A 27,606-nucleotide genomic window follows, 5' to 3' on the forward strand; every position below is an offset into this window, starting at 1 on the left:
TAACCAAGTAAATCAGATAACCAAGTAAATCAACACTGACATAACAGGAACAGAGACAACTAAGAATGTATTCAAATAAAGAAGGAAATACCAACTCAATCAATCACATCATGTCTAATACACAATCCCGACCATCTCAATCCTCGGTTTCTCATATCATAATTCCAACTTCCGAACCTTCAGCACACATGGCACCTTGTGCCCCCATATTTTCCATATCACTTTTAACAACAAAATCCACATGTTATACTATACATAATATAAATGCACTCAAGATGTTCAAGAAGTCTCATTTACCTAGTATAAGTAAATTATAATTTCTAAACTAATTAGGAAAGTCAGCGAGAAAAGATGAGATTGTTTCTTTTGAAATCATTTGATTAAAGAAAGTACCCATTTCAATTAAAATACAACATCGACTGGATTATTACCTTTAACATGGGAGTTAATAACTTAAAACTTAGTAGAAATTCCTTTTTTTAGTAAAATACGACCTCAGACGGTTTAAGGGGATATAATTGAGAAACTAATTGAATTAAAGATGTAACAATTTTTGAAGTTTGAAGTATTGGAATGTATATATATAAATACGACGAAGTATTGAAAACACTGTAGGTTCCAACACAAAGGATCACAGCAATAAAGGAAATTAAACAGTTAAAACACTTGAATTGATAACAACAAATAAACACAGCAACAGAAAGTGCACGACATCACCCTTCGTGCTTTTACTCTCGTTCTCACTATAAGAATCAATATTCACTTTCATTCTTTCTTGTTGCGGTGTGCAACCCGATCCCAATCATATAGTACTGTTGCGGCGTGCAACCCGATCCAAATCATATAATACTGTTGCGGCATGCAACCCGATCCAAATCATATAATACTGTTGCGGCGTGCAACCCGATCCAAATCATATAATACTGTTGTGGCCTGCAACCCGATCCAAATCATATAATACTGTTGCGGCGTGCAACCCGATCCAAATCATATAATATTATTGCGGCGTGCAACCCGATCTAAATCATATAATATTGTTGCGGCGTAAAACCCGATCCAAATCATATAATATTGTTGCGGTGTGCAACCCGATCCAAATCATATAATATTTGTTGCTGCGGGCAACCCGATCCAATATATACAAATCAACACCAATCGCAAAGAATCCCGGCAAGGGAATAATAAGGAAACAACAATATCTCGGCAAGGGAGTCAACAACAAGAATAAACACATCTCGGCAAGGGAACCCACAGTAAGAATGAAATATGTCCCGGCAAGGGAATCAGCTATAACCAAACTTGTACCAACAATTACTTCACAATGAAACCTCAACTAAACAACAAGACATAATAGGTAAGTGATAACTACACCGGTAATCACAACGATTGGACATGTAATCTATTTGCACGAAGTCATAGAGGAACTCACAATCAAGAAGTATCAAAGTAGTAAGGAAGGCAATCACTTCAATTAAGGCAACTAAGGGTCAAAGCAACACGTAAGAATTAGAGGAACGCTAACAACATCATGTGGAGGAGGGACAATTTAAGCAATTATTACACTCAATCATAACGAAATACTTCCCACATATTGAACGTAAGGACCTAAGAACCCTAAAGCATATTTCCCACAAATAAGTCCGAGCACACACTCGCCACCTCGCATGCACGGACTACAATTAGCATAAAAGACTCAAATCCTAAGGGGAAGTCCCCCACACAAGGTTAGGCAAGATACTTACCTCGAACCGGCTCAAAATCAATCTGAAACCACGTTCTTGCCACGAGTACTCAACTTCAAATGGCCCAAATCTATCCAATTCAATTGCATAATGTAAATAACACTTCACGTAACTGATTCTACAAATAAATTCTAAGCTACTACGCGAAATTAGGTAAAATGGACAAAATTCCCCTCGGACCCACGCCTCGGAAGCGGGTAAAAGTTATATTTTCAGAACCCTCGTACTCTCATGAGTCTATACATACCAAGAACACTGAAATCGGAGTTCAATTGACCCCTCAAATACCCATTTTAAGGTCTCTTAATCTCAAGCCCTAATTACCCATTTTGCATGATTTTTTCCTAATTTTTCACCACTAATTAGACCTTTAATCACATATAAACGAGTTATGAAGTCAAGAATATTATCTGCAAGTGATTCCCCTTTGGTTTCCACGAAAATCTCCCTCAAAAGCTTCAATCCCGTTCAAAAATGGTGGAAGAATGAAGAAGGGTCGCGGATGGGCTATTTAAATACTGCCCAGGTATTTGTTCATCGCGATCGCGGGAGAAGAGATGCGATTGCATAGAAGAAATAGTTGCTGGCCCAAAGTGTGCTACGCGATCACGTACAAATCAATGCAATCGCATAGAAGGAAAATGCTACTGTCCAAATTTTATGTTACGCGATCGCGAACAAATGCAATCGCATAGAAGGAAAATGCTACTGTCCAAATTTTGTGCTACGCGATCGCGAACAAATCAATGCGATCGCATAGAAGGAAAATATGGCAGGTTGAAATTGTACTACGCGGTCGCGGCTATGCCTATGCGATCGCACAGAAGGAAACACCAGATAGCAGAACAGCAGTTCAAACATAGAGAAAAATGACCCGTGGCCCACTCAGAACACACCCGAGGCCCTCGGGACCTCAATCAAACATGCCAACCAATACTAAAACATCATTCAAACTTGTTCCAACCTTCGGAACGCTCAAAACAACATCAAAACACCAATTTTTCATCGGATTCAAGCCTAAGAATTCCAAAAACTCTCAAATTACGCTTTCGATCAAAAAGTCTATCAAACCTCGTCCGAATAACCTGAAAATTTGCACACACGTCACATTCAACACTAGGGAGCTACTCCAACTTCCGGAATTCCATTCCGACCCCGATATTAAAATCTCACTATCGACGGAAACTTCAAAAATTCAACTTTCGGCATTTCAAGCCTAAATTAGCTACGGACCTCCAAAACACAATCCGAACACACGCCTACGTCCAAAATCACCATACGAAGCTGTTGAGATCACCCAAAACAGATTCCGGGGTCGTTTACTCAAAAGTCCGAATTCCGGTCAAATTCTCACCGTTCAAACTTCCAAAACTAGATTCCTTCTTCCAATTTGACTCTTAATCATTCATTAATTGAATTCAAACATGCACGCAAGTCGATACTCATATTATGAAGCTGCTCGTGACATCAAACTATCGAACCGGACGAAATTGCTCAAAACGACCAGTCGGGTCGTTACAACTTTCCTTAGGTTCAGGAATTGCTTCAATAAGTTTATATGTTAAGGTTTTTTAATTAGGTTTAACATTATTTGTCGATTTCATCATTATAGTCCATGAAAATTTTAAAATTCATGATATTTGCTAGTATTGTCAAATTTTTTTGGCATTAAAACTTGACATTTTTCTATACTGAAGAGCAATTTAATAATTACTAATATATTAAAGTAACCAAATCGATCATTGGCCACTCAAAAGAGAAAAAAATAGTATTGACCACTTAAAACTTTTCTTGTTCGTTGTTAATTAAGCAAAAGAAAAACTAATCTTGTCATACTACATGCATATCAAAAATATAAATTCTAGTTGATGTGGAAGGGTAAATGAGCAATCTAAGGTTGAAAAATGGGGATTAAAGTTAATATTTTTTTTTACTTTTTTTTAAATATTTAAATTTGAATATAATTAATTTTTGGCCCACGGGCCGGCCCAGGCCCAACCTCGGTCAAGCCTCAAGGGCCAGCGGGCTGACTTGGGCTGGGCTTATAAGCTTCAATTTTAAATGGGCTAAAAAAATTCCAACCCAGCCCTACCCAAATAGCGGGCTGGGTTGGGCTGGCTTCACGGGCCAAGCCCATTTTGACGGCTCTGCCAATTATCAATTTGTCAAAATAACAATAAATCTAATGAACCCATTTTGCAATCAAGGAAAAAAAAAAGAAGAAACCCTAAGCAATAGTAAAAGATAAAGCGCCACAACGGTTCACCACTCTAAAACATCATAAACTATATTCACAAACACCATATAAAATCACTGTGACCAGAAGAAGAAGGAGGAGGAGGAGGAAAAGGTCTGAAGTTGTTCAAACAGTGAGTACAAGTTTTAAAAAATTTTAAAAAATGAAAACGAATTAAATGAGAACAACCAAATAGGATGTAATTGCAATTTTTACCTATCACATTTCAATAATTTCATTGACCGAATATTCAGCGCCTCTATCCTTTTACTCCAAAAAGTTTAAAAATTTAGACGTTCACCAAAAATTTTATGGGGGGTTTATGCATCTTTTAGGACTTAGGTAATAAAAGGTAATTAAGCGTGCGACTGACGGAATAAAAATATTTGTTGTATTCAATTGATTCAATTTTTGAACTTTATAAAATCAACGTTCTCCTTTTCTTTTCAGTATTCATAATCATCTATTCTGTCAAACAAGCAAAGGTCAAACAAATATTTTGAATTCTGTTTTCCTTTTTATTCTTTCTTACATTATTTTGTGACTCTCGTTTCAAATTAAAATATAATGAATTTTAGTAACATATTTAAGATATTTTATTTATGTGTAACTTTGCACTATCAATTTCATTGAGCCTAACCAAATCTCAAAATTAATACTCATACAAAAGAAAATAATTTGTTCCAAAAGATATTTGAAAACTCAAAACCCTTACGAATTTTCAGTTTCAAAAGAAGAAATAGTAGCGTTTTTTGTTTTTTTTATTTTTTATTTTTAAAGTTAACACTATTTGTGAGTAAATATTGAAATGGTAGGACCCATAGACGGTGGGCCCTGTCACCTCGTACTTTTCGTACACAAAATAGGAGCATGGAAACATAATAGTCCTGCACCTACTAGATTTCTACTGCATGACTTCCTACTCCTACTAGGCTACTGAACCACTTCCTCTTCTTTTCTCTCCCAATTTGCTTCAGTTTCTTACTTCCTTTCTTCTCTCATTATGTATCCACCCTTTTATATGAATCTTTTGTCCGTAAGGTGATTTGGGTTTTCTCTATAAACTTTTACTTTAGCCCGAAAGAGTTTCCTGTCTCCAACTTGTAAGTTATGAACGTTAATTCAAGAATGATGATCAATTTGTTTTTGTTGTTAATCGTCTGCCCTTTAACTGAATATTTGATACTTTTATCATTGTCTTGTGAGAATTATTATGACTCTTAAGTACGTGTAGACTGTTTCGTTCTTGCTAAATTGATTGTTAATTTGGGAAAGTCAGAAACAATTTGTTTGGTTTTGATGTATTGGGTAAAAATAGAAACTTTTTGGGATTTCATTAGTTGCATGAAGTGAAAAAAGAAAACTTGGTAAGGGCCTAAGATGTGTTTTGTTTCTTTCCACTAATTGGTGATCAACATTGAGAATCCTGTTGTTCCAATTTTATCTGTACTAATTGGTAAGGGCCTAAGTGTTTATTGAATTGGGTTAAAGTTCCATTGGCCTTTTGCAAGCTTTAATCATACTTCTGAATGTTACATAAGATTTTTAGGTATTTTGCGCGAAACGTGTTGTTCTGTGGGGACTAATTCAATCTTCATAGTGTAATTCTGTTTATTGGGGTTCCCAGGGATGTTTTACTTAGTCTCAATGCACATGTTTTTCAAGAAATTGATGTGTTTTTTTTTTAAATCAAATGCTTTCCATATGTAATTGTAGATTATTAGACTAGTTTAAGGAAAATCTAACGTTGATGCCACACATTGCCTTGTGGTAACAAAAACAGTGATCACATTTAATTAAAAAAATAAACTTTTATGTATAAGAAAGTGCATTCAACAAAGAGTAAATACCAACAAAAAGAAAAAGCCACAAAAACAGAAAAACATTCAAGGGAGTCTGGATAAATGGAGAAGAAGACTCACGTCATACTGAATTAGACTCACGTCCTGCTGTATATCTAAGGAGTGAACATTTGAAGAAGGAAAAAACATTCTTTTTTGTTGGATCACTTATGATATTTGTTGGACATTTGTCAAACACAGTACACATAAATTCGCCTTAATAATGGTGTCAGCTGTTTAAAATTATACTCTGTATCCTTTGCTTGCATTAGCTTATCTTGAATTTATTTTCCAATATCAGATGATTCTCATCTTTCAGTTCTTCTTTTGTTTTGAGGAACTAAGAGATGCATCCTTTTAGTCAAATGCAACTACGTGTTAGTGACAGAAAATTGAAATTGAAATGTAATCCAATACCACATTGCTGACTTTCTGTTTCTCTATTAACTGGTTTGTGCCTTGGGGACTAGAAACACACCAAGCACTTTATTCATCCACATATGCACTTCTGATTCATATGAAGATTGCTTAGCATGTTCTCAATGTGGTTCAATCATACAAAGAGGTCTTATTTTGCATCCGTTATATCACAATTATTCATGCTTGTTGTTGAAGATTAGAGTTCTTTTTGGCATCTTTGAGCAGGAATTGGGTTCGTGTACCAGCTATTCTAAGAGTTAAACTATTTATGTTCGTAATGGACTTCACAAGTAAAGGCATAGCCTGGATTGAAAAGGTTGGGGCTAAGTTGGAAAGTCTGTGTTCTGAAGTTGACGCCAGATCTCAGGTATCATTAGTCGGCTTACCATATATCTCAAGTGCCATTTGTTAATTGTTTTAGCTTTCCTTCTTGTTTGTTTTTGTTTTTTTTCCTTTGCTTGTTATCAAATTTGAATCCCAGAGTGCTTCATGTTGTAGGACATTACAATTGGTGCTCTCGTGAACGTATATGCACAAAATACACAGGCATATATTTCATACAAATTATCAGCTCTTTGGTTTTCTTATAGGTCTTCTCTTCCTGTGATAATAACAAATATATGGAATAGGGTAGACTGCAGCTGTCATTAATTGATGTTATCATGTAAAAACTGTGAACCTTTAGGTTTTGTTCTGAGTTCTGGAAAGTGAAATTAGATTTTCTGCCTGCTTTTGATGTTCCTTGATAGGCTTTAATTAGTTGATTAATTGTGTGTTGGCAGGAACAACTAGATTATGTCGAAAGCCAATTGCAGATAGCTGGTGCAAATCTGAAACAATTTTGTTCAGAGTTTATTCAAGAAATATTCCCTGCATCTTTGTCAGAAGCCAAGGAAGACGAGACCAGTAATTTATCTTTAGAACAAAATATAAAGAAACAGCTTCTAGCTTCTGAGCTGTCAAACATCATCGTGGAAGAGGATAATAAGAAGGAACTTTCCCATTCAAACTCGTCCTCCATCGTGTTCCCTGCGGAAACTGCTGAAGGAGTGCATATTGATTCTTCACTTCAGCCACAAGCAGATATGGTGATGAAGATGTCTGTTGAGGATACTTCTGAAAAGGCTTTTACTGAGGGAACTCTACACATGACATCACTACCTTACGAGGGCGATAACGGAGTTGAAGGTTCTGCCAAATCTTCGACAATTGCATCAGTCAAATGCCAAGAATCTGACCCTTCTATGCAAGTGGGGAAAACCATAGATGTCACGGATCTTGAAGCTGACATTTCAAATGTCCCATCTTTAACTTGTTCACCTTACTCTACTGTATCACAAGAGTCTGCTTTTCCCGATTTTGACGAAATAAATTCTTGTGCAGCACTTCCAGCTATTTCAAGTGGTATGCTTTTTCTTGTCTTAGCTCTGCTATTCGATTAACTCATTTGGAGTCAATGAAAGAGTCAGCATTCAAGCTGTCCCCAGTGCATTCAGTTGAACTTCCTCTTGCTTTTGTTTTCGACTTCTTTTTGTTGTTTGTGTTGAATATTGATTTTTCATTTGAACCAATAACCTAGTTTAAGGAGGAAAGGTAGGAGGTAAAAGGGGATCTATTTGACAAGGCTTTAAGCCGACGACTTAACAGTTAACACTGGCCTAGAGTAGAAGACTTTCTTCATATTTTGAAAGAATTACCCCACCTAAAACTTCTTTTTAAGGTAGTCCTTGTTGATGTTTGTCTCTCCTCTTAGTCCGAGCTGCAATCCCTACTAATGTTTGACTCTCCTCTTTATTGTTGCATGTGTTTTACTTGAGTACTTTTTTCATTAAGCTTAATCTGTCTATGATTAGCATTCCTGGTTTCACATGCCTAAAATGAATTTGTAAGATTGAGAAAATTATTGATCATGTATCTCCCTTTGGTTTTATTTTTCTAATGGATAGAGAATGCAGGAGAGTCTGTGGATCATCATGTAAATGAACCAGGCGTCGACTCAGTACCCGAAGTGGAGTTTGATGGAAACTGTGTTCTGGTGTATAAGGATGATTTGTCGTCGTGCTCAGAATTCTATGGAGCTCATATCTCTCAAAAGGTCTTGCCTCCGTATTTCCTCCGAGTTTATCTTTTTTCCTGAAATTCCGCTTTTCATTTTTCACTAATCTGTTTGGGCTTCTTCCTGCACAACTTTCCTTCTGTCTTATTCAGTTATTTGTTTGTATGTTTAGCCATTTATTTATTTTTCTGGTTGGAGATCAAAGTAGAGCATGTGATTGGGGCTCATTGAATATGAAACATTGGATGTACAGTAGCTTTCTTTTGTTTTTTGAGTTTGACATATGTTTTGCTTTCAGAAAAACATGACAAAGCTAGAAGTAATGCCTGGAAAACAGAGAAACAAGGACACAGCCATTTATGAGGATCTCAGTATAGAATCAGAGCAATCAAATGCAGAGAGCAAGCCAAAATCTTCTCCAAATGAGAAGCTTGAATTTTCAGAAGAAGTCTTTTGCGACTCAGATTGGGAGATAATCTAGACAAACTAGCTCCAAATAATACTCCAGTAATGGTATGGACAATCATCCAGATAAAAAAAGCTTCAAATGTAACCTCAGTAACAGTTTACAGAGATTTAGTAAATAAGCTCCGAACGAAACTGTGGTAACTCTTAACATTCCTTAGGCAAACAAGGTTAATCTGCTTTTTTGCGGATTTCTCATTGACTATAGTTTTGGAGATGGATGCTTATATTTTTTATTTATTGATGAGTATAGTAATTTTGGGCTCAGTTATTAGATCTGTTAATTATGGTAAATTTTGAGTCCTTATGATCAGGAATGGAACATACTCAATATATAATAACTCATGTTACTGATGCCCCATGAAGCTTGAACTTCTGAATAGAACTAGTTCTGTTGAGTTGGCCACCATCTTTTTCCTCGGTTTTCCAAAGGCTGCTAGTTAAAATGTTAGGTTATCTTCATATTTTTACGTGATGAGTGTTACTTGATCAATAAATTATACAATCCAGTGAATTTAATGTTGTACCAGATTGCTTCATTGTTAGACTGTTTTGATAACTACTGGCAGAAGAAAGAGTTAAATCAAGGGATTTTTACATTCCTATACCATATAGGAAACCTTATTACTCTTAATGTTTAAGGTTTGATATAATTACATTTAATGTACCAAATTACCAATTCTATACCATAGTGTATTTTAAGAGTACAATTAATGCAGCATATATCCCTCCTTAATTCAAAGCACCAAAAATGGGCCGGTTTTTTTTGTTCTGTATCTTTTAGCAGCTTCTCTCCTTCGTTTACATTAAACATATTCCTGAATATATTCCTTCTCCCTCCTTCTTTCACTATTTTCAACTTTCCCTTCACCGTTTTTGAAAACTTTGGCCCCAATTTCACTGCAAAACATCAAAATAGGAAAATATTTTTATTGTTTTCTTAAAGAAGGAAAAAGGAAAGAATGAACTAGATGTAAATAGACGCATACCATTCTTGACCTGCAATTAATATCAATGTATAAAAGAATTAGGAAAAATGAGTTTTGTTTAATTTTCCTGTTTTTCAAAAATATTCTGGACATACTTGGTTTTGACTGAAATTCAGATTGAAACTCGAAGAAGAAGAAGAAGAAGAAGACATATTGCAGAAATTGTAGATAAATTGTAGAACAATTGTAGACTGTTTTTGCAGAAGATTTTGTAGAAGTTTTAGTCGTTTTGGATTTGTGAAAACAGAAAACAATGCATCTACAATCAGAATACAGATAATCTACAATTTATCTACAAAATATCTACAAACTGGATACATTGAATTTTAATATTCCAATTCCCATTTCAATTGTAGATAATTTGTAAATATAGTGAAAATTTTGTAGTCATCCATTTTAGGATGTCAGACATATTGAAATCAACAATTTCTAATCATAGATTGTAGTTTATTTTGTCGTATAAATGTAGTAACTTTGTAGATAATTTTGAAAACAACATTGCCTTATTCTTTCATTAAACTGGTTTGTAGTTTAATTGTAGGCAAATGTAGTAATTTTGTAGATAATACCGTAAAACCATAATTCTATGCAATTTCGAACTATACAAACCTGCACTTATGTTATCGTTGGTGATTGCCAATTCCATATTGAAATCTCGTACACTTATACATAACGAATATGAACCTAAGTTTTTATTCTCCTTTTTGGTCTCCATATACACACGAACCCCCATATCATTCTAAATTTGTTCGTTTTTTTGGATTTCTAGATTGAGAGAAAAAATGATGAAGAACAGATATATGATCGCCAATTTGATTTCTGAAAACGACGAAGAACAGAATATAGCAATTTTGAGTTGTTGAATCTCGAAGATTTGAATTCTACAATTTGAATTCAGTTTGTTGAACCTGTTCGTAGTTGAATCTGTTCGTATTTTTTGAAGCTGTTCGTACTTAAATTTAACCGGTATTTAATTGCACGTGAGCTGCACAAGGGGCGCCTAGGTTAAATTTAACAGCCCCCTTTTGACAAATCTATTAGGTTTAGGGCAAAAGACAAAATATGTTATCTTTTGATATACATTAAGGACCATATCTGTTAAGGGTAATACAGTAAGGACCAAGATAAAGCACCCTCCATAAATTAAGGACCATTTTGATCATTTCCTCAGTATTTGTTACTCGCTGTCTGAGTTGGAATTTGAAAGCAAGAAAAAGGATGAGTCTGTGATAAAACAAACTAAATAAAGGATCATTTCCTCAATAGTAATCCACTCTCATATATGACTTGAAATAAATTGTTGTACTGTTACTACAAGTTTTGATGATAAACAAATGTGCAGCGAACATGTGCTAACACCAGAGTCTTATTGGTTGAACTAGGAATTCCTTTACAATGCAGTAACTTGTAGTGAAAGACAGAGGTAAATCTAGGATTTCAAAGAGGGTGGATGCACTGTTGTGAAGAGGTGGATTTAGAATTTATATTTGAGGGGTTTAATATTAGTCTCTTACTATGAAGCATCTACACTTTTGGAATTAAGTTGGAAGTTATATTCTTTTTGAAATTTTAGTGATTTTTACGGATATATACCTATACTCCTGGCCGAAAACAAGACCGTTCGGAGTGGCATTTGAACTGCCAATTTTACCTGTAGAGGTGCACCATAGGAGTCTTATTGCGTGGGTGCACACATATATCTTTAAGAAATTTTGAAGAAATATAACTTTGTTATACATGGTTTAGGGAGAGGAGCATGGGCTCACGGATAATCCATCCTTTTTGGCTCCTTTATCTTAGTAGAGTTTAGGTTAAATATTTATGAGCCAAGTGATTTTTCATGTTAAATTCTGTATTCTTTATTTATCTGTCTCTACATTACTACGTACCAAGGACTTAGGCCCAGCTCCACTAGACAACATATATGAATATTTGCGTCAGATCTCACTACAAGGGCAGCTATAGTCCACCTAAACAGCTTGAACATATGTCAATAAGCCTCACTCGAACAGGAAAAATTAAACTGTGATTTGGCTGATTTTGATAAATTGAACATATGCCCAACAAGCATAAAACATTCAGACTTGTTTTGGTGGGGTGCGCCAGGCCCAAGCAATAGTGCAAGACCAGGGCGACGCGCAAAGGTCCAGATAGCAAGCTACCTTGATGGACCTTTCCCCTTAAAAAATTGAGTTAATATCGTGTGAGCCGATGGCTCACATATCAGATATTAAACTGATAAGAACAGATACTACACTTGATCTTAGCCAAAAGGCCGAGAAAGGTATGCTTTACTTAGTGCTTGGGCCTCTTCTTCTATAATGGCTCTCAACTCTTTGTTTTCCAGTTTCTATCGATGTGGGATTTGCAAACCTTATTATACAATTATTCTGCTTAGTTCCCAGAAATGAACTCATTTGCTTTCTTTGAAGGATTCCAAAGGGCAAACTTCAGCTTGTTTCTTAGCTAAGTTTGGGCCTCTTGCAAATTAACTCTTTTATTTTAGGGATTTTTCCCTTCCTATACTATATATGAAACTTTATTACCAAATATGTGCATAGTTTCTAATTTACCCGCCATGTTCACACTTTTTNTAGAATTCTATTATAGAATTATACGAGAAAGAGACTTTGCTATTATTTAAAATAAAAAAAGGTAAAGGGTATAATAGAATTATAAAGTAATAAGTTAGGGCATAATTAGAAAGAAAAATAGGAAACAATCCCACCACACCAAATCGGTTGTTTCAAAAAATGGGACTTTTCATTGTTCCGGAACAATGGATTTAACAATGCAATACAACCAATTTTAACTAAAAAATGAAAACAAACATTGTTTTGGGAAAACAATACAATACGATACAATGGGTAACAACCATCCAAACAAGCTGTAAGGTTAAGTATTTGAAAAAAAAAATACTTTTAGTGTTTCCGCGAGCATTCTAATTGAAAATAGAACAAAAAAGAAAGAACTAAAATCATGAATTTTGGAAGAAGATTGATATCCTTAAATAAGGAAAAGATCAGAAAAGATTTAATTGAACCTTGCAATATAAATTCAAGTTTATTTTGTGAACTTATTTTACCTTCTTGACTTATGATGAGAGTTTATCTCAGAAAAGGGTAAACAAATTACGTCTAACTCAAATATCTCTTATATTCCTTTTTGTGAACACCATATGACTATACAAAAATAAATCATTTCTCTTTCCAATTATTCTGCCTTAAAAATCAATTTTCTATTCAACTTTAGATTATAGATATTCTTTCTCTCTTATCCCAAACAATGTTTATTTTGCCATTTGAATTATCAATTCCCAGTTCATGTTATTTTTAGAGTTAGACTATCTTCAATTCCAATTATTCTACCTTAAAAATCAATTAACTAACATTTCTACCACCAAATGCTAAATGGAGTGGTAATATCTTTCAATTTATAACCACATATGTCAAGTCCAACCTTGAAAATAGAGAATGAGATTTCCTTGAAAGGGGTTCTTCTACGGTAAAGCAAATGATCTAACCAATTATTCTTCGGATTGAGAGTTAAAATGGAGTTTTCATGAGGCAAATAATTTAGCTAATTATTCCTCAAGTTGAAGGCTCTTTTGCTGTGAAATAAATGATCTAACCATTCATTCTCTGTAAAAACCAATGCAGGTGGGAGACACATATATAAAATTATTGGCAAGCCTTTATATAATATTCATCCTTTATAACAATACTTTATTATAATAATTAAGTTCTTTTTGGAATTATTTTTTCATATGTTATAAAATACGTTTATTTTAATTCAAAAGATATATAGAAACTAACAAAACTATTACAAAGAGCTTCGACTTCGACGGTAAAATAAAACCACTAGTACAACTTACGTGGCAAAAGAGGAAAAAAGAAAACACAAAAGAAGAAAAGAAAGAAAGAGAAAAACGAGAGGAGGAGGCAGTGAAGAGAATTGTCTCGTCCGTCCATTTATGGCATGTTTCATCCGGTGATGTGCATCAGCAAAAGCTAAGGAAACTTGGGTTGTTTCGTTTAAGGTATTATGACAATTCCCACGAGTATGGCGGACAGTTATTTGGGACCCTTCAACCTCAAGCCCAAGCCCCCTTCTTTATTTAACTTTCCTTTCACATTTTCCCCATTTTCAACATCTCTATCTTTCTCCCTTATGGCTGCTCGTCACTGTCTTTGCTCCTCCTCTAGCCCCACTAGTGTTTCCTCCACTGGGTCCCATCATCAAACTTCTCTTCTTGTTTTCTCTGGTACGTTTATTATAATATCCCCCAACTTCCTTAAAGATTGTCGATTTACTTGCTTAATTGATTAATGGGTATGTACATGTTGAATCTTGAAAGCACCCACAAACCAAAAAGTTTACTACTGTTTTGGGTCCTTGAGACCTGGGCACCTGGCATAGAGCAGAGTTGTTTAAGCGTTAGATTCAAAGTGAGAATCTTTTATGCTGTTTCTTGCGATTTCAATTTATTTCTCTCATACATTTGGTTACCAGTTCCAAATGTGGGTAGTAGGCAATGTTTTATTATTGAGATTCTGTTTTGAATTTTATCTGGTTAATCTGCAATTCCAACTATAATAATTGGTTCATTCTCAGTTTAGCATTTATTTTCTGCATTATTTCGTTTACAGTTTATTTTTTATTTTGAAAATAATTATATATTGGAATTGACAGCATACAATACAACAACAATAGACCCAGTGTAATCCCACAAGTGGAGTCTGGGGAGGGTAGTATGTACGCACTACGCAGATCTTACCCCTACCTTCAAGAAGGCAGGGAGGCTGCCGAAAGACCCTCGACTTAGGATGACAACATACAATGGAGTATCAAAACCTTTGGTCGGTCTTGGAGAAGAAACAGATTTATATTAAAATATATAAATGCCATAAAGGTTATGTATGAAGGATGTGTCACTAGTGCGATAATAATTGTAGGAGACACAAAGGAGTCCCCCATAACCGTGGGTTTAAACTAGAGATCGACATTGACCCCGTACTTGTTCACCCTTATGGATGAGCTAACTAACACCATACAAGATCACGCCCCATGATATATATTATTGCTGACAATAGTATGCTAATTGACGAAACCAAGTAGGTTGTCAATGAAAAGTTTGAATCGTGGAGAAACACCCCGAGAGTAAGGGTTTTAGGATAAGTAGAAGTATATATGCATTAGAAGTTTCATCACCGTAAGAAGAGTGAAGTTGAGGTGAGATTATACAGGATTGCGGTGCCTAAATGCAAACAATTGAGCTATCTAAGCTCAATGTAGTAATGGTATAATAGATGAAGATTTTACGCATAGAATCAAAATAGGATGGTTCAAATGAAGTGCTACTGGAGCGTTATGTGATAACACGATACATACCAAAGTAAAATGTGAGTTCTATAAAACAGCTATAGGATCATTAACATTATGTGAGACTATATATTGGATCGCTAAAGTTCAACATATTCACAAGATAAGTGTCATATAGATGCGGATGGTAAGATGGATGCATGATTATACAATATTAGACAAGATAAAGAATGACCACATTCAACAGAAGGTGTATGTAGGATATATTAAGAATAAAATGAGAGAAGGTCGTTTGAGATATGGTTTGATCATGTACTGCGTTGACCTCCAGATCAGTGTTATCAAGGGTGAAAAGCGCGAAAAAGCTCTAAGGTCCGTTGGGGCTTTAAGCGCGAAGCGCAAATAAAGTGTGGGCTTTAATGAAAAAAGGCGCAACTGTAGAAAAAGTAAAAATATGCATGTAGTCCAAGACTAATCATTATAAGCATGAATAACAAATATATGAAAGAAATTGAAAAAAAATTACGATAAAGTGAAATATCAATTGTTTAAGGTCGTCTTTTCAGGATTACACTCGTTGGCAAGGATAAGTACGCCTTAGAGCTTTGATGCGACGCTAAAGCGCCCACAACGTGTTTTGAGCCTCACTTCAGGGCTTAAGTGCGCTTTAAGCACGCTTTTGACAACACCGCTCCAGATGCATCGACCTGTAGTTTAAAACCATGGTGAGTGAAAGTGCTTACAACAAAGTAGACCTAAAACACATGTGAGAAATTTTCTCAAAAGACTTACGAGCTCTTGGAGTCTGTGCAGGCCTTATGAAATGTAGGGAAAAATGGAAAAAGAATATTTATGTACGCGATATGAATTAATTGGAAATTTGTTTTAGTCATATTAGGACATTTTCTATAGGTCCTATGTATTCTAGGAGTCTTTTAGTCCTATCATATATTTATAAGCTAGTAGACAATATAGAGAACTTCTAGTACTTTTTATTTTTATTTTATTTTATATAATATTGGTATGAGATGAGCTTAAATGAAGCGACATGGATAGTAAGGATTGATATAGACAACCCCAACTTGTTGGAGAATGAGGCTTAGTTGTTGTTGTTGTATTATATATCAAGATTTCTGATGACTTCGCATTCTGAGAACTTGGTACTACTACAGGTGGAACTGCATTTAATGGTGTGGTTGAAGAGCTTAAGAAACTAACAACTCGTGTAGCTCATGTGCTCCCTGTTTCTGATGATGGAGGCAGTACTGCTGAAATTGTTCGTGTTCTTGGTATGGTTAAACGTTCCAATCCTTTATATTCTTTATCCCTAACCTTTTAGGCCTCTCTATTTGTTCACTAAACTTATCCGTCTGAAAATTAGTGTTATCAGTATTTTTAAGACATGACATTCCCATGTGAAATATGTTTGGGGCTATGATAGTTTACATTTCAAGAGGTATGGTGACGTAATCTTCTACAGAAGAAGCGCGCAAGACTCTTTCCGACTATATCTCGTAATGTTTTAGGCCTATCTAAGAAACAAAGAGAAAGTAAAGTTTCTTCAGAAAGACTACAGTTTATGTTCATGAGTTTGTTCCCCTATTAAGTTTTTGCATCATTCTTTACACAGTTTTTCCGGCAAAACGAATGAATGATAAAAAAGTTGACAGTCAATATTTAGGTGGTCCTGCTGTTGGAGATATACGATCAAGATGTTTGAGATTGTCGGACCAAAGTACCTCGGAGGCTCGTGCAGTCCGAATATTGCTTGGTCATCGTTTACCTCTTGATCCACAGAGAGCCAAATCAGAATGGTAGTTACTCTAGGATTCTTCTCCAAGAAATATTTGAAGCAAAAATGCTGCTCACATTTTCATTGTGGAATTTCTGGTCCTTTTTATCCATGCTAAGTGGGTAAATGTCATCAACACAGATTTAGATGGTTATATAGACTAACTGCTATTCAATGGTAATGGGTTCCTTGGGCTTATCTTGATTTTTCTTATATCGTGGCTAAACCCACTTTAACTACAAGATTCTTCAAAGTGGTTTGGCAGTGGACAGAGCTTTAGTAAAGAATAGAAATGTTGAATTATTTTTGCGCAGATCTGGTTATCTGGGCTGTATCTGCTTACCTGAACACTAGCAATGGCTGTAAACTTGGAGGATGTAGAAGAAACCCATAAACCTGTCAGATAAGACTGCATAAAAGTAACCTAGAAGAAATAAAAGGTTCATTGTATTAAGAATTAATTCTCACATATTTGATTGGAAAAGGTACAAGCTCAAGAAACTACTAGGTCTACTTGGAAAAGTAGCAGGCCCACATAAAATTGAAAATATATACTAGAATAATGGCATCTTAAAGGAGAAAAAAAAGGGAGGAATGAAAAAGAAGGAAATAAACAGAAAAAAAGAAAAGTGATTTCTTTGGAGAACCTTTTCATCTTTTATCTGGTTCTACTGAATTCTGTATACCCACTTGTACTTGTTAATTGATCATGACAGGTACGATATTGTGGAGGGCAGCCATGATCTATGGCGAGGTGTCTCAAAACCATATAGGGAAACTATAAGAGCTTTCTTGGCTTACTTCCAGGATCAGGTTGGTCAATTAAGCACTACTATATTTCCAACTGCTTCAATGCTATCCTATCCTTTCCCTTTAAAAAAAACTAGAGATTATCCTATTGCTTTTTAAGATGCTGCATCGGCTTGAAAATTAACTTGCAGAATTTTGTTGAGGATAATCGTCTTCTTTAGATGTTGCTGACTTTGCTCTCTTAATTCATCTTCTTCTTTGTTGATGGGAGATCTTTGCATCCAATGCTTATTGCGGGATTAGATACGTTTATGTATACATGTGATATTTTTTATCAGTTTAGAGTGGAAGGAGTTACATCTAAGGGCACAAGTTGCCAAATTTGGGTAGAATAATGAGTTCAAGTCCATAATGGGATGGATGATTATATCTGACATTAGTGGCAGTTTTAAGCACTGAAATTTAACCCATTTCCCAAACTACCATGCTACAATTCTGTTATACAAAACCAGTTCTGGTTCTTGCTTATATTCTATTATCAAGAAAAGGTTCCCAATAGCTTCATTATGCCTAAATAACACCTAGTACTGTTCCTAATCTGGACTTCGTTGTTGTTAGTAGATTATATAGACCTTCAATTATTTTGCCCCCTTCCAATCAATGATTTCATGATAGGGGACTGGGGTGACCCTAATTGAATCAAACTCTGGTTATGGCGTTGAATGGCCAATGGACCAACCGACCACTCAGCACTGAGGGTTAATTTGCAGCTTGAGTGTATAAATATTCACCTCTTGAGCACTTGTACAGTATCAATCTAATCATTAATGTTGCTTCAAATTCTATCGTTGTACCAACATTCCATGGTGTTGAAATCAGATAATATGGTTGAAACTTCTGAAGCTATTTGCTGATTGTTGTCATACATAATGATGGACTTCCACTGGAAATAATAAATACTTTATTCTTACCCATTAATTGGCTCTTCTTTCTGTCTTCTTAAATGATCGATTATATAAGTTGTTGGACTTGCTATTGAGAACCAGCTTGGCTCTTTCTGTTTTCAGATTCTCCGGCGTTCAGATGAGTTATTCTGTTTCAGCAATGGAAGGTATCTTGCTAGTTGTCTCTTTAGCTTAATATTCTCCTTTAATCATTGTTCTGGGTGGTTTATTTTCATCGATACTTGTAATAGTGACTGAAGTTGGTAACAAGACCTTATGAAACTTGCAGTATAGGGAACTTTTTCTTTGCTGGAGCACGCTTATTCTTCCAGTCTTTAGATGCAGCAATCTTTTTGTTTTCACGGGTTTCAGAAATTCCAGCAGAAAGTTTGGTCCTTCCTGTGATATCTACAAATGAAAGGCTTACCCTGGGATGTGAGTTATTGGTATGATCTCTATGTTCTCTAAAACTAGTATCTATTCTCTCCTTCCTATGCCTTGACTCCTTAATTATTCTGTCTGCTACCTTCATCACCAGAGCCTTTTGTTTTAGTTATTTATTTTTCAGGTTCTATTTGGCCGTCCTTATTTATTATAGATTAGACATCTATAAAGAAGCACAAGGAATTCAGTTCCACTTAGCATCTAATGCAAATGAATATGAATGTATGCCTTTGAATTTCATTAAGTCCATTACTTGCATCAATGTCTCTCCTGTGCTCGGAATATCTTGGTCAGTTTGTGTAGAGAGCATCATGCACTTCTTTAGACTTTTATCCTTTTTTTCCCAAATGGATGTTATACGGTGAAGGGAAAAATAATGTTTGATAGGTGTGGCTAAAGAGATGAAAATTTGTGTTTTTGCAAGAAGAAAATCAGAAATCCATAAAACTAGGGACTTATCGAAAAGAAAAGGATGAAAAATAAATGATATAGCCAGAAAGAGGAATTTCTGTTTGTCTTTTTCTTTTTCAAGTCTATTTCTCAACTGTGTTATGCCCGATTGAAGTTTTTCAGGCAATTCATAATATCGTTTTTCTACTTCCAATTGGTCATATTTGCCTGAAAAATCATTTGGGTGTCTATTTCCTTTTTTTTTTTTAAAAACACTATTCTAGGTTGTGAAGTTAACTAGCCAGCTGTAGTCCATTATGGATATGGATATTTTAGGGGTGGGGTATGTGGGTTTGTAGGAGGCTATTACAAGTACAAAGCTTCACATTGATCCTGTAAATCCAAGGTTTCAATGAAGATATTGGTCAATAGTACCCATTGCTGACTCATTCTTCAACAAATTGTTGCAGGAATAGGCAACAATATGAAAACCGGATCTAATCAGCTCAAGAATATAGACAAAGTCAAAAATTAACAGGTCCATGTTTGTGCTTGCTAATATTAGGAACTAACCTATGTCATCTTCTTTTGGATCTGCTTGATCAATTACATGGTTGCTTATTGTTAGAATAGTCATGTAAATAGGAGTAAATAAATAACCCTAATCCAATATATATTAGGAGTAGGACATGTTATGTGTGTATTTATATAGCGCTCATTGTAACATATGTTAATACATCAATAATATAATTTCTCCTGTGCTTTCTCACATGGTATCAAAGCTATCGTGAGATATTTATCGCTGTGCATAAATTCCAGCGACTCCGGGAAGAAAAAAAAAAAACCTTTTTTTCCGGCAAAACAGCACTGTCCGCAAGAAAAAATCAATATCTGTCGGTGTTGTGCAAAAACCAACACCACCACGAGATAGATCAGCTTCCGGCGACCAAACCACAAAAATTTCTCCGGCAGAACCTCTCCCACGCGCCCTCACGCGCCGCCGGAAAATATTTTCCGGCGAGTCTCCGTCGTCACGCGCCGGCGCGTGAGGCCTCTTCCGGCCATTTTTTGGCCGAGCTTCTTCAGGACAGCCTGGTCGCACAGCAATTCCGACCCTACCCATCCTGTTTTCGTTTGATTCCGACCACTTTGAGTTTTTCCGGCGACTACACTGATTTTCCCGGCAGCTACAGTACTTTTCCGGCAAACACAGTGTTTTCTTCATCTGTTTCAGAGAATTTTCAGTTGATTCTTTTTGTTATTTGGTGATAATCCAACCATGTCTTTGGGAGTCGATGCTTTCGGGTCTAGAAACCCGGGTTCTGGCAGTTCCGGTGTTATGATTACCTCAGAACCTTTAATGGGAGGTTCAAACTACTTAGATTGGGCTTCATCTGTCGAGTTGTGGTGTAAAGGTCAAGGAGTTCAAGATCATTTAACAAAAAAGGCTAGCGAAGGTGATGAAAAGGCCAAAACACAGTGGGAGAAGGTCGATGCTCAGTTATGTAGTATTCTGTGGCGATCTATTGATTCCAAGTTGATGCCCTTGTTCCGTCCATTCCAGACATGTTATTTAGTTTGGGAAAAGGCTCGTAATCTATACACTAATGACATATCTCGTTTCTGTGATGTAATATCGCGAATGACAAGCTTGAAGAAACAGGAATTAGATATGTCTACTTACTTGGGACAAGTTTAGGCAGTCATGGAAGAATTTGAGACGTTGATGCCAGTTTCTGCCAGTATTGAAAAACAACAAGAGCAACGACAGAAGATGTTTCTAGTTCTTACACTCGCTGGACTCCCTAATGACCTTGATTCAGTACGTGACCAGATTTTGGCTAGTCCAACCGTCCCCACAGTTGATGAATTATTCTCTCGATTACTTCGCCTTGCTGCAGCACCTAGTCACCCAGTGAGCTCATCACAGACACTTGACTCATCTGTCCTCGTATCCCAATCAGTGGACAATCGGGCATCTCATACTATGGAGAATAGACGAGGAGGAGGTCGTTTTGGAAGATCTAGACCCAAGTGCTCTTATTGTCATAAATTTGGACACACTCGTGATGTATGCCATTCTTTACATGGCCGCCCACCCAAAAATGCTTATGTTGCTCAGACTGAGACTACAGGTAACCAGGGATTTTCTTTATCTGAAGGGGAGTATAATGAGTTCCTTCAGTATCGAGCAAGTAAGCAGACATCTCCACAAGTAGCTTCTGTTGCTCAGACTAATACTTCTGTTGCTGGTAATTCTTTTGCTTGTGTTTCCCAGTCTAGTCCTCCTGGACAATGGGTTGTGGACTCAGCCGCTTCTGATCATATCTCTGGTAGTAAATCACTTTTGTCAAATATTGCGTATTCACAGTCTCTTCCCACTGTTACTTTAGCCAATGGGTCTCAAACCAAAGCAAAAGGAGTTGGACAAGCGAATCCCCTACCCTCTGTCACTCTAGATTCCGTTCTCTATGTCCCTGGCTGTCCTTTTAATCTTGCATCTGTTAGTCGTTTGACTCGTGCCCTCCATTGTGGTATATATTTTATTGATGATTCTTTTATTATGCAGGACCGCAGTACAGGGCAGACGATTGGAACAGGACTTGAATCAGAAGGGCTTTACTACCTTAACTCCCTAAAATCCTCCAAGGCATGTCTAGTTACAGATCCTCCGGACCTAATTCACAAACGTTTAGGACATCCAAGCTTATCCAAGCTTCAGAAGATGGTGCCTGGTTTGTCTAGTTTATCCACATTAGAGTGTGAGTCATGTCAGCTCGGGAAACATACCCGAGCCTCCTATCCTCGTAGTATTGAGAGTCACGCAGAGTCTATTTTTTCTTTAGTTCACTCTGATATATGGGGTCCTAGTAGAGTCAGTTCAACCTTGGGATTTCGTTATTTTGTTAGTTTTATTGATGATCATTCAAGATGTACTTGGATTTTCTTAATGAAAGATCGTTCTGAGTTGTTTTCTATATTCCAGAATTTTTGTGCTGAAATTAAAAATCAATTTGGTGTTTCCATTTGCACTTTTCGCAGTGATAATGCCTTAGAATATTTATCCTCTCAATTTCAGCAGTTTATGACTTCTCAAGGAATTATTCATCAGACCTCTTGTCCTTATACCCCTCAGCAAAATGGGGTTGCAGAGAGAAAGAATAGGCACATCATTGAGACTGCTCGCACACTTCTCATTGAATCTCATGTTCCGCTGCGTTTTTGGGGCAATGCAGTTCTCACAGCTTGTTATTTAGTTAATCGGATGCCTTCCTCTCCCATCCAGAATCAGATACCGTATGCAGTATTGTGTCCCCAATCACCCGTATACTCTGTTCCCCCTCGTGTTTTTGGGAGCACTTGTTTCGTTCATAACCTAGCCCCTGGGAAAGATAAGTTAGCTCCTCGTGCTCTCAAGTGTGTCTTCCTTGGTTATTCTCGTGTTCAGAAGGGATATCGTTGTTACTCACTTGATCTTCATCGGTACTTTGTGTCCTCTGACGTCACATTTTTTGAGTCTAAACCTTTCTTTACCTCTTCTGACCTTTCTGACCCCCTTGATATATCTGAGGTCTTACCTATACCGACCTTTAAGGAGTCTACTATAGCTCCTCCTTCACCTTCCGCCACAGAAGTCTTACCCGAGTCTCCTATAGCTCCTCCTTCATCTTCCGCTATAGAAGTCTTATCCATTCCAGCCGTTGAGGAGTCTAGTGTGGCTCCTCCTAGACTCCCTGCCACAGGAACACCACTTTTGACATATCATCGTCGTCCGCGCCCAGCATCAGGTCCAGCCGATTCACGTCCTGCACCTGACCCTGCTAATACTGCGGACTTGTCTCCTCTTAATCAACCGATTGCACTTCGGAAAGGTATACGGGCCACCCTTAATCCTAATCCCCATTATGTCGGTTTGAGTTATCATCGTTTGTCATCACCTTATTATGCTTTTCTATCTTCTTTGTCCTCTGTTTCCATCCCTAAGTCTACAGGTGAAGCATTGTCTCATCCAGGATGACGACAGGCTATGATTGACGAGATGTCTGCTTTACATACGAGTGGTACTTGGGAGCTCGTCCCTCTTCCTTCAGGTAAATCTACTGTTGGTTGTCGTTGGGTGTATGCAGTCAAGGTTGGTCCGGATGGTAAGGTTGATCGTCTTAAAACTCGTCTTGTTGCCAAAGGATATACTCAGATATTTGGGCTCGATTACAGTGATACCTTCTCTCCTGTGGCTAAGATAGCATCAGTCCGCCTTTTTCTATCCATGGCTGCTGTTCGCCATTGGCCCCTCTATCAGCTGGACATTAAGAATGCTTTTTTACACGGTGACCTTGAGGATGAAGTTTATATGGAGCAACCACCTGTGTTTGTTGCTCAGGGGGAGTCTCGTGGCCTTGTATGTCGCTTGCGTCGGTCACTTTATGGTCTAAAGCAGTCTCCTCGAGCCTGGTTTGGTAAGTTCAGCACGGTTATTCGAGAATTTGGCATGATTCAGAGTGAAGCTGATCACTCTGTATTCTATCGGCATTCTGCCTCGAGTCTCTGTGTTTATCTGGTGGTCTATGTTGACGACATTGTTATTACCGGCAATGACCAGGATGGTATTACTAAATTGAAGCAACATCTCTTGCAACACTTTCAGACTAAGGATCTGGGCAAACTAAAGTATTTTCTGGGTATTGAGGTCGCTCAGTCTAGCTTAGGTGTTGTGATCTCACAAAGAAATTATGCCTTAGATATTCTTGAAGAGACAGGAATGACAGGTTGTAGACCGGCTGACACTCCGATGGATCCGAATTCTAAACTTATGCCAGGACAGGGGGAGCCTCTTAGCGATCCTGCAAGATATAGACGGTTGGTTGGTAAATTAAATTACCTTACGGTGACAAGACCTGACATTTCCTTTTCTGTGAGTGTTGTGAGTCAGTTTATGGATTCTCCGTGTGATAGTCATTGGGATGCAGTTGTTCGCATTCTTCGGTATATAAAATCAGCTCCAGGCAAAGGTTTATTGTTTGAGGGTCGAGGCCATGAGCAGATCGTTGGATACTCAGATGCTGATTGGGCAGGATCACCTTCTGATAGACGTTCTACGTCTGGATATTGTGTCTTGGTAGGAGGAAATTTGGTGTCCTGGAAGAGCAAGAAACAGAATGTGGTTGCTCGGTCTAGTGCAGAAGCAGAATATCGAGCGATGGCTATGGCGACATGTGAGCTAATTTGGATCAAACAGTTGCTCAAGGAGTTGAAATTTGGTGAGATTAGTCAGATGGGACTTGTGTGTGATAATCAAGCTGCTCTTCATATTGCGTCAAATCCAGTGTTCCATGAGAGAACTAAACACATTGAGATTGATTGTCACTTTGTTAGAGAAAAGATACTCTCGGGAGATATTGCTACAAAGTTTGTGAAGTCGAATGATCAGCTTGCAGATATTTTCACCAAGTCCCTCACTGGTCCTCGTATTAACTACATATGTAACAAGCTCGGTACATATGATTTATATGCACCGGCTTGAGGGGGAGTGTTAGAATAGTCATGTAAATAGGAGTAAATAAATAACCCTAATCCAATATATATTAGGAGTAGGACATGTTATGTGTGTATATATAGGGCTCATTGTAACATATGTTAATACATCAATAATATAATTTCTCCTGTGCTTTCTCACACTTATAATCCACACATAAGGTAGTAATCACGAGAAGTATTCATAATTTGACTCAAAAGTCATCTTAAACAATGATGTCAAGGAGCAGTTCTAAATCCTACCCAAGAATAGCACCTTGTAATTTATCTCAGAAGTGATGAAGTTGAATTTCTTTAGGAATTCAGGATGAGATGATCCTACTAACAAATCAGACTTTGAACAGAAAGTGACAAATTTAAAATCTGTTCCTATGCTCACTGCTCGTTAAGCCATTAGTATGAATCTCCTTTGATCAGATGGGGGAGTTACAAATAATGTAGTTAGTGGATGTTGGCTTGCAACTGCAGTTTAAAATATTCCTTGTTGCACATAACTGATGTGTAGGATGGAACCGTTATACGCGGACAGAATGAAATATCTCATCCAACCCATGGATCCATGCAACCTATTGACAAGGTATAACCACAATTTTTAATCTTGATTTGTACTGTTCTTTGTTTCTTTTTATTGTTCTTTTTTCCCTTAAAATTTTCTCAAAACAGATACTTCTTGCAAGGTTTATTATTATAATTTAATATTCCTAACATAAATTATAACCACGATAAATGCCATCTTCCTAAAAGGAGCTGCTATGTTCCCTGCTGAAATGGGATGTTTTTGTCAAACCTTGTTATCATAATTTATTCTCAAATCAGAAATCCCTGATATATTTTGATAACCCATCTGGGACTTACTTTTTGATTCATTTGATGGTGCAATGGTAAGGATTATTCATTATCTGGTTGTGTGTTGTAGATAATTTTACTGCTTAAAGTATGACATAGCTGTTTTGGATATGTTTCATAGATATTGCACTTGGGAGTCTGTATAGAAGGGCTTTGGTGTAGTAGTTCGGGATGTTAAATTGATTTTGCTGGGTGATTTCAAAGGATTAAGTTTGTGGATTTGCACTTCGGCCTGGAGCAATTAGTGAGTACCCTGCATATAGCTCCTAGGGACTGGTGGTTCATGTTGAGATATAGTCCAAAGACCTAACATGGTCATGGTCCTTACCTTTGCTAGATATGTCAGTTTTATACCTCTGTTGAATAGTCTATTACAACAACAACAACAACAACAAACCCAGTGCAATCTCACACGTAGGGTCTGGGGATGGTAATGTGTACACAGACCTTACCCCTACCTTATGAAGGAAGAGAGACTGTTGAATAGTCTATTATGTGCCACAAAATATGGAAAGTGTTGGGTATACAATAAATTTGGCTACTTGTTATTTCATTTTTTGCTAAAGTGTGTACAGTAGGTTGGTCACCCAAGTTCACTTTTTGAACCTTGTCGGACAGGACGCATCTTCGGTCCCAGCACTTTCTTCTAGAATAAAGCGGATATTCTACATGTCCAGTGAAGGAAGCAACTTATTGCATGAGGTATATATGGTTATTGTTCTTATCAATGAAAAGACAGACGATACTTGAACTCTACCATAATCCGCTGTGTTTTTTTTAAAAAAAAAAAAAAAATTTAAAAAAGGATATATACTTTCTGATAGGTTCTTAAAGCTAAACCCTCGTCTTCAAACTGTTGTTGCCCGAGGAAGGAAAAAAATATATTTATCAATCATTTGTCTCCAATGGTTGTCCAATCCTAACTTTGGATTTTAGGAACATCATACTATATGCTCTTTGGATTGTGGAAGTTCAATTCCTCATTCACCTTGTTGAAAGCTTTATGTAACCAAAAAAATAAATAAATTGTTGCTTCTCTTTATCATGCTAAAAATCTGAAAAAATTGGAATAAAAATCTTGAAATCTTGGAAATGAGATTTACTGCATTCCTAATGTCACATACGAGGAATTAATCAATTCTTTTATTATTTTAAAAGGTCAAATGATGAATACAGTGAAATAATGTAAATTTAAAAATTAATTTTAATTTTTTTATAAAAATGGTAGTTTTGTAGGTAAATAAAAGGTCTCTGGCGGAGAACTGAAAAATAATTGTAAATTGAAATAAAACTTGGAAACTTGGAAAGGAGACTTACTGACATTCCTAATATCACCATACAAGGAAATATTTTGTAGCATTTGAAAAGGTCAAATGATGAATACAAAAAAATGATTTCCCCAAAATAATTGTAATTACAATTTGATCTAACATTGAATGTAATAACAAAGCGTAAAAAAAGTCCGTCAACATTTTATGTTGGAGCCTCGTGCTTTTGTAACAGTATTGATTCATGGAAAGCTTGTTTATCTGTTGATGATCTACTGACTGCTGATATTCATTGGTTCTTTTGCCCTTTGAACAGGTCTTCCCCACTGTAAATCCCACTGTCTTGGAACAGTTGAGAAGTGTCGACTGTATCATATTTGCCATGGGATCCCTCTTTACTTCCATCTGCCCCTCTCTGGTAGAGTATCGTGCAACATAAGTTGTTCTTCCACACTACAGTTTGATATGTAGAGCACAGGCATGAAATGCATTGAATGGTGCATTGTTACAACCCGGGATTTGCTGTTTTCCTTTTTTCTTTTAGGTTAGGCCCCCCCCCCCCCCCCCCC

At 36.7% G+C, this 27,606-nt stretch overlaps 2 protein-coding genes across 3 annotated transcripts in view; both read left to right on the top strand.

Annotated features, from left to right (window-relative positions):
- On the top strand, positions 4,895–9,039 carry LOC109207783. Of its 2 annotated transcripts, none has more exons than XM_019370778.1 (5): positions 4,895–5,019; positions 6,465–6,606; positions 7,022–7,643; positions 8,186–8,334; positions 8,594–9,039. In XM_019370778.1, the coding sequence occupies exons 1-5, from the start codon at positions 4,982–4,984 to the stop codon at positions 8,774–8,776; spliced, it is 1,134 nt and encodes a 377-aa protein (XP_019226323.1). In that variant the 5' UTR covers positions 4,895–4,981; the 3' UTR covers positions 8,777–9,039. The 2 variants fall into 2 exon arrangements, with proteins under 2 accessions (XP_019226323.1, XP_019226330.1); XM_019370785.1 differs by having other exon boundaries at positions 8,195–8,334.
- LOC109207799 (uncharacterized protein YNL011C) overlaps positions 13,634–27,606 on the top strand; it is a 17,280-nt gene continuing 3,307 nt past the window's right edge. The window contains exons 1-9 of the mRNA XM_019370793.1: positions 13,634–14,013; positions 16,244–16,360; positions 16,753–16,885; positions 17,580–17,676; positions 18,681–18,724; positions 18,847–19,003; positions 25,429–25,500; positions 26,388–26,471; positions 27,354–27,455. Coding sequence (XP_019226338.1) covers positions 13,794–14,013; positions 16,244–16,360; positions 16,753–16,885; positions 17,580–17,676; positions 18,681–18,724; positions 18,847–19,003; positions 25,429–25,500; positions 26,388–26,471; positions 27,354–27,455 — 1,026 coding nt within the window. The 5' untranslated portion in view covers positions 13,634–13,793. The remainder of the gene's footprint in view (positions 14,014–16,243; positions 16,361–16,752; positions 16,886–17,579; positions 17,677–18,680; positions 18,725–18,846; positions 19,004–25,428; positions 25,501–26,387; positions 26,472–27,353; positions 27,456–27,606) is intronic.

The sequence above is a fragment of the Nicotiana attenuata genome, chromosome 2, assembly GCF_001879085.1.
Source record: "Nicotiana attenuata strain UT chromosome 2, NIATTr2, whole genome shotgun sequence".
Taxonomy (NCBI): Eukaryota; Viridiplantae; Streptophyta; class Magnoliopsida; order Solanales; family Solanaceae; genus Nicotiana; species Nicotiana attenuata.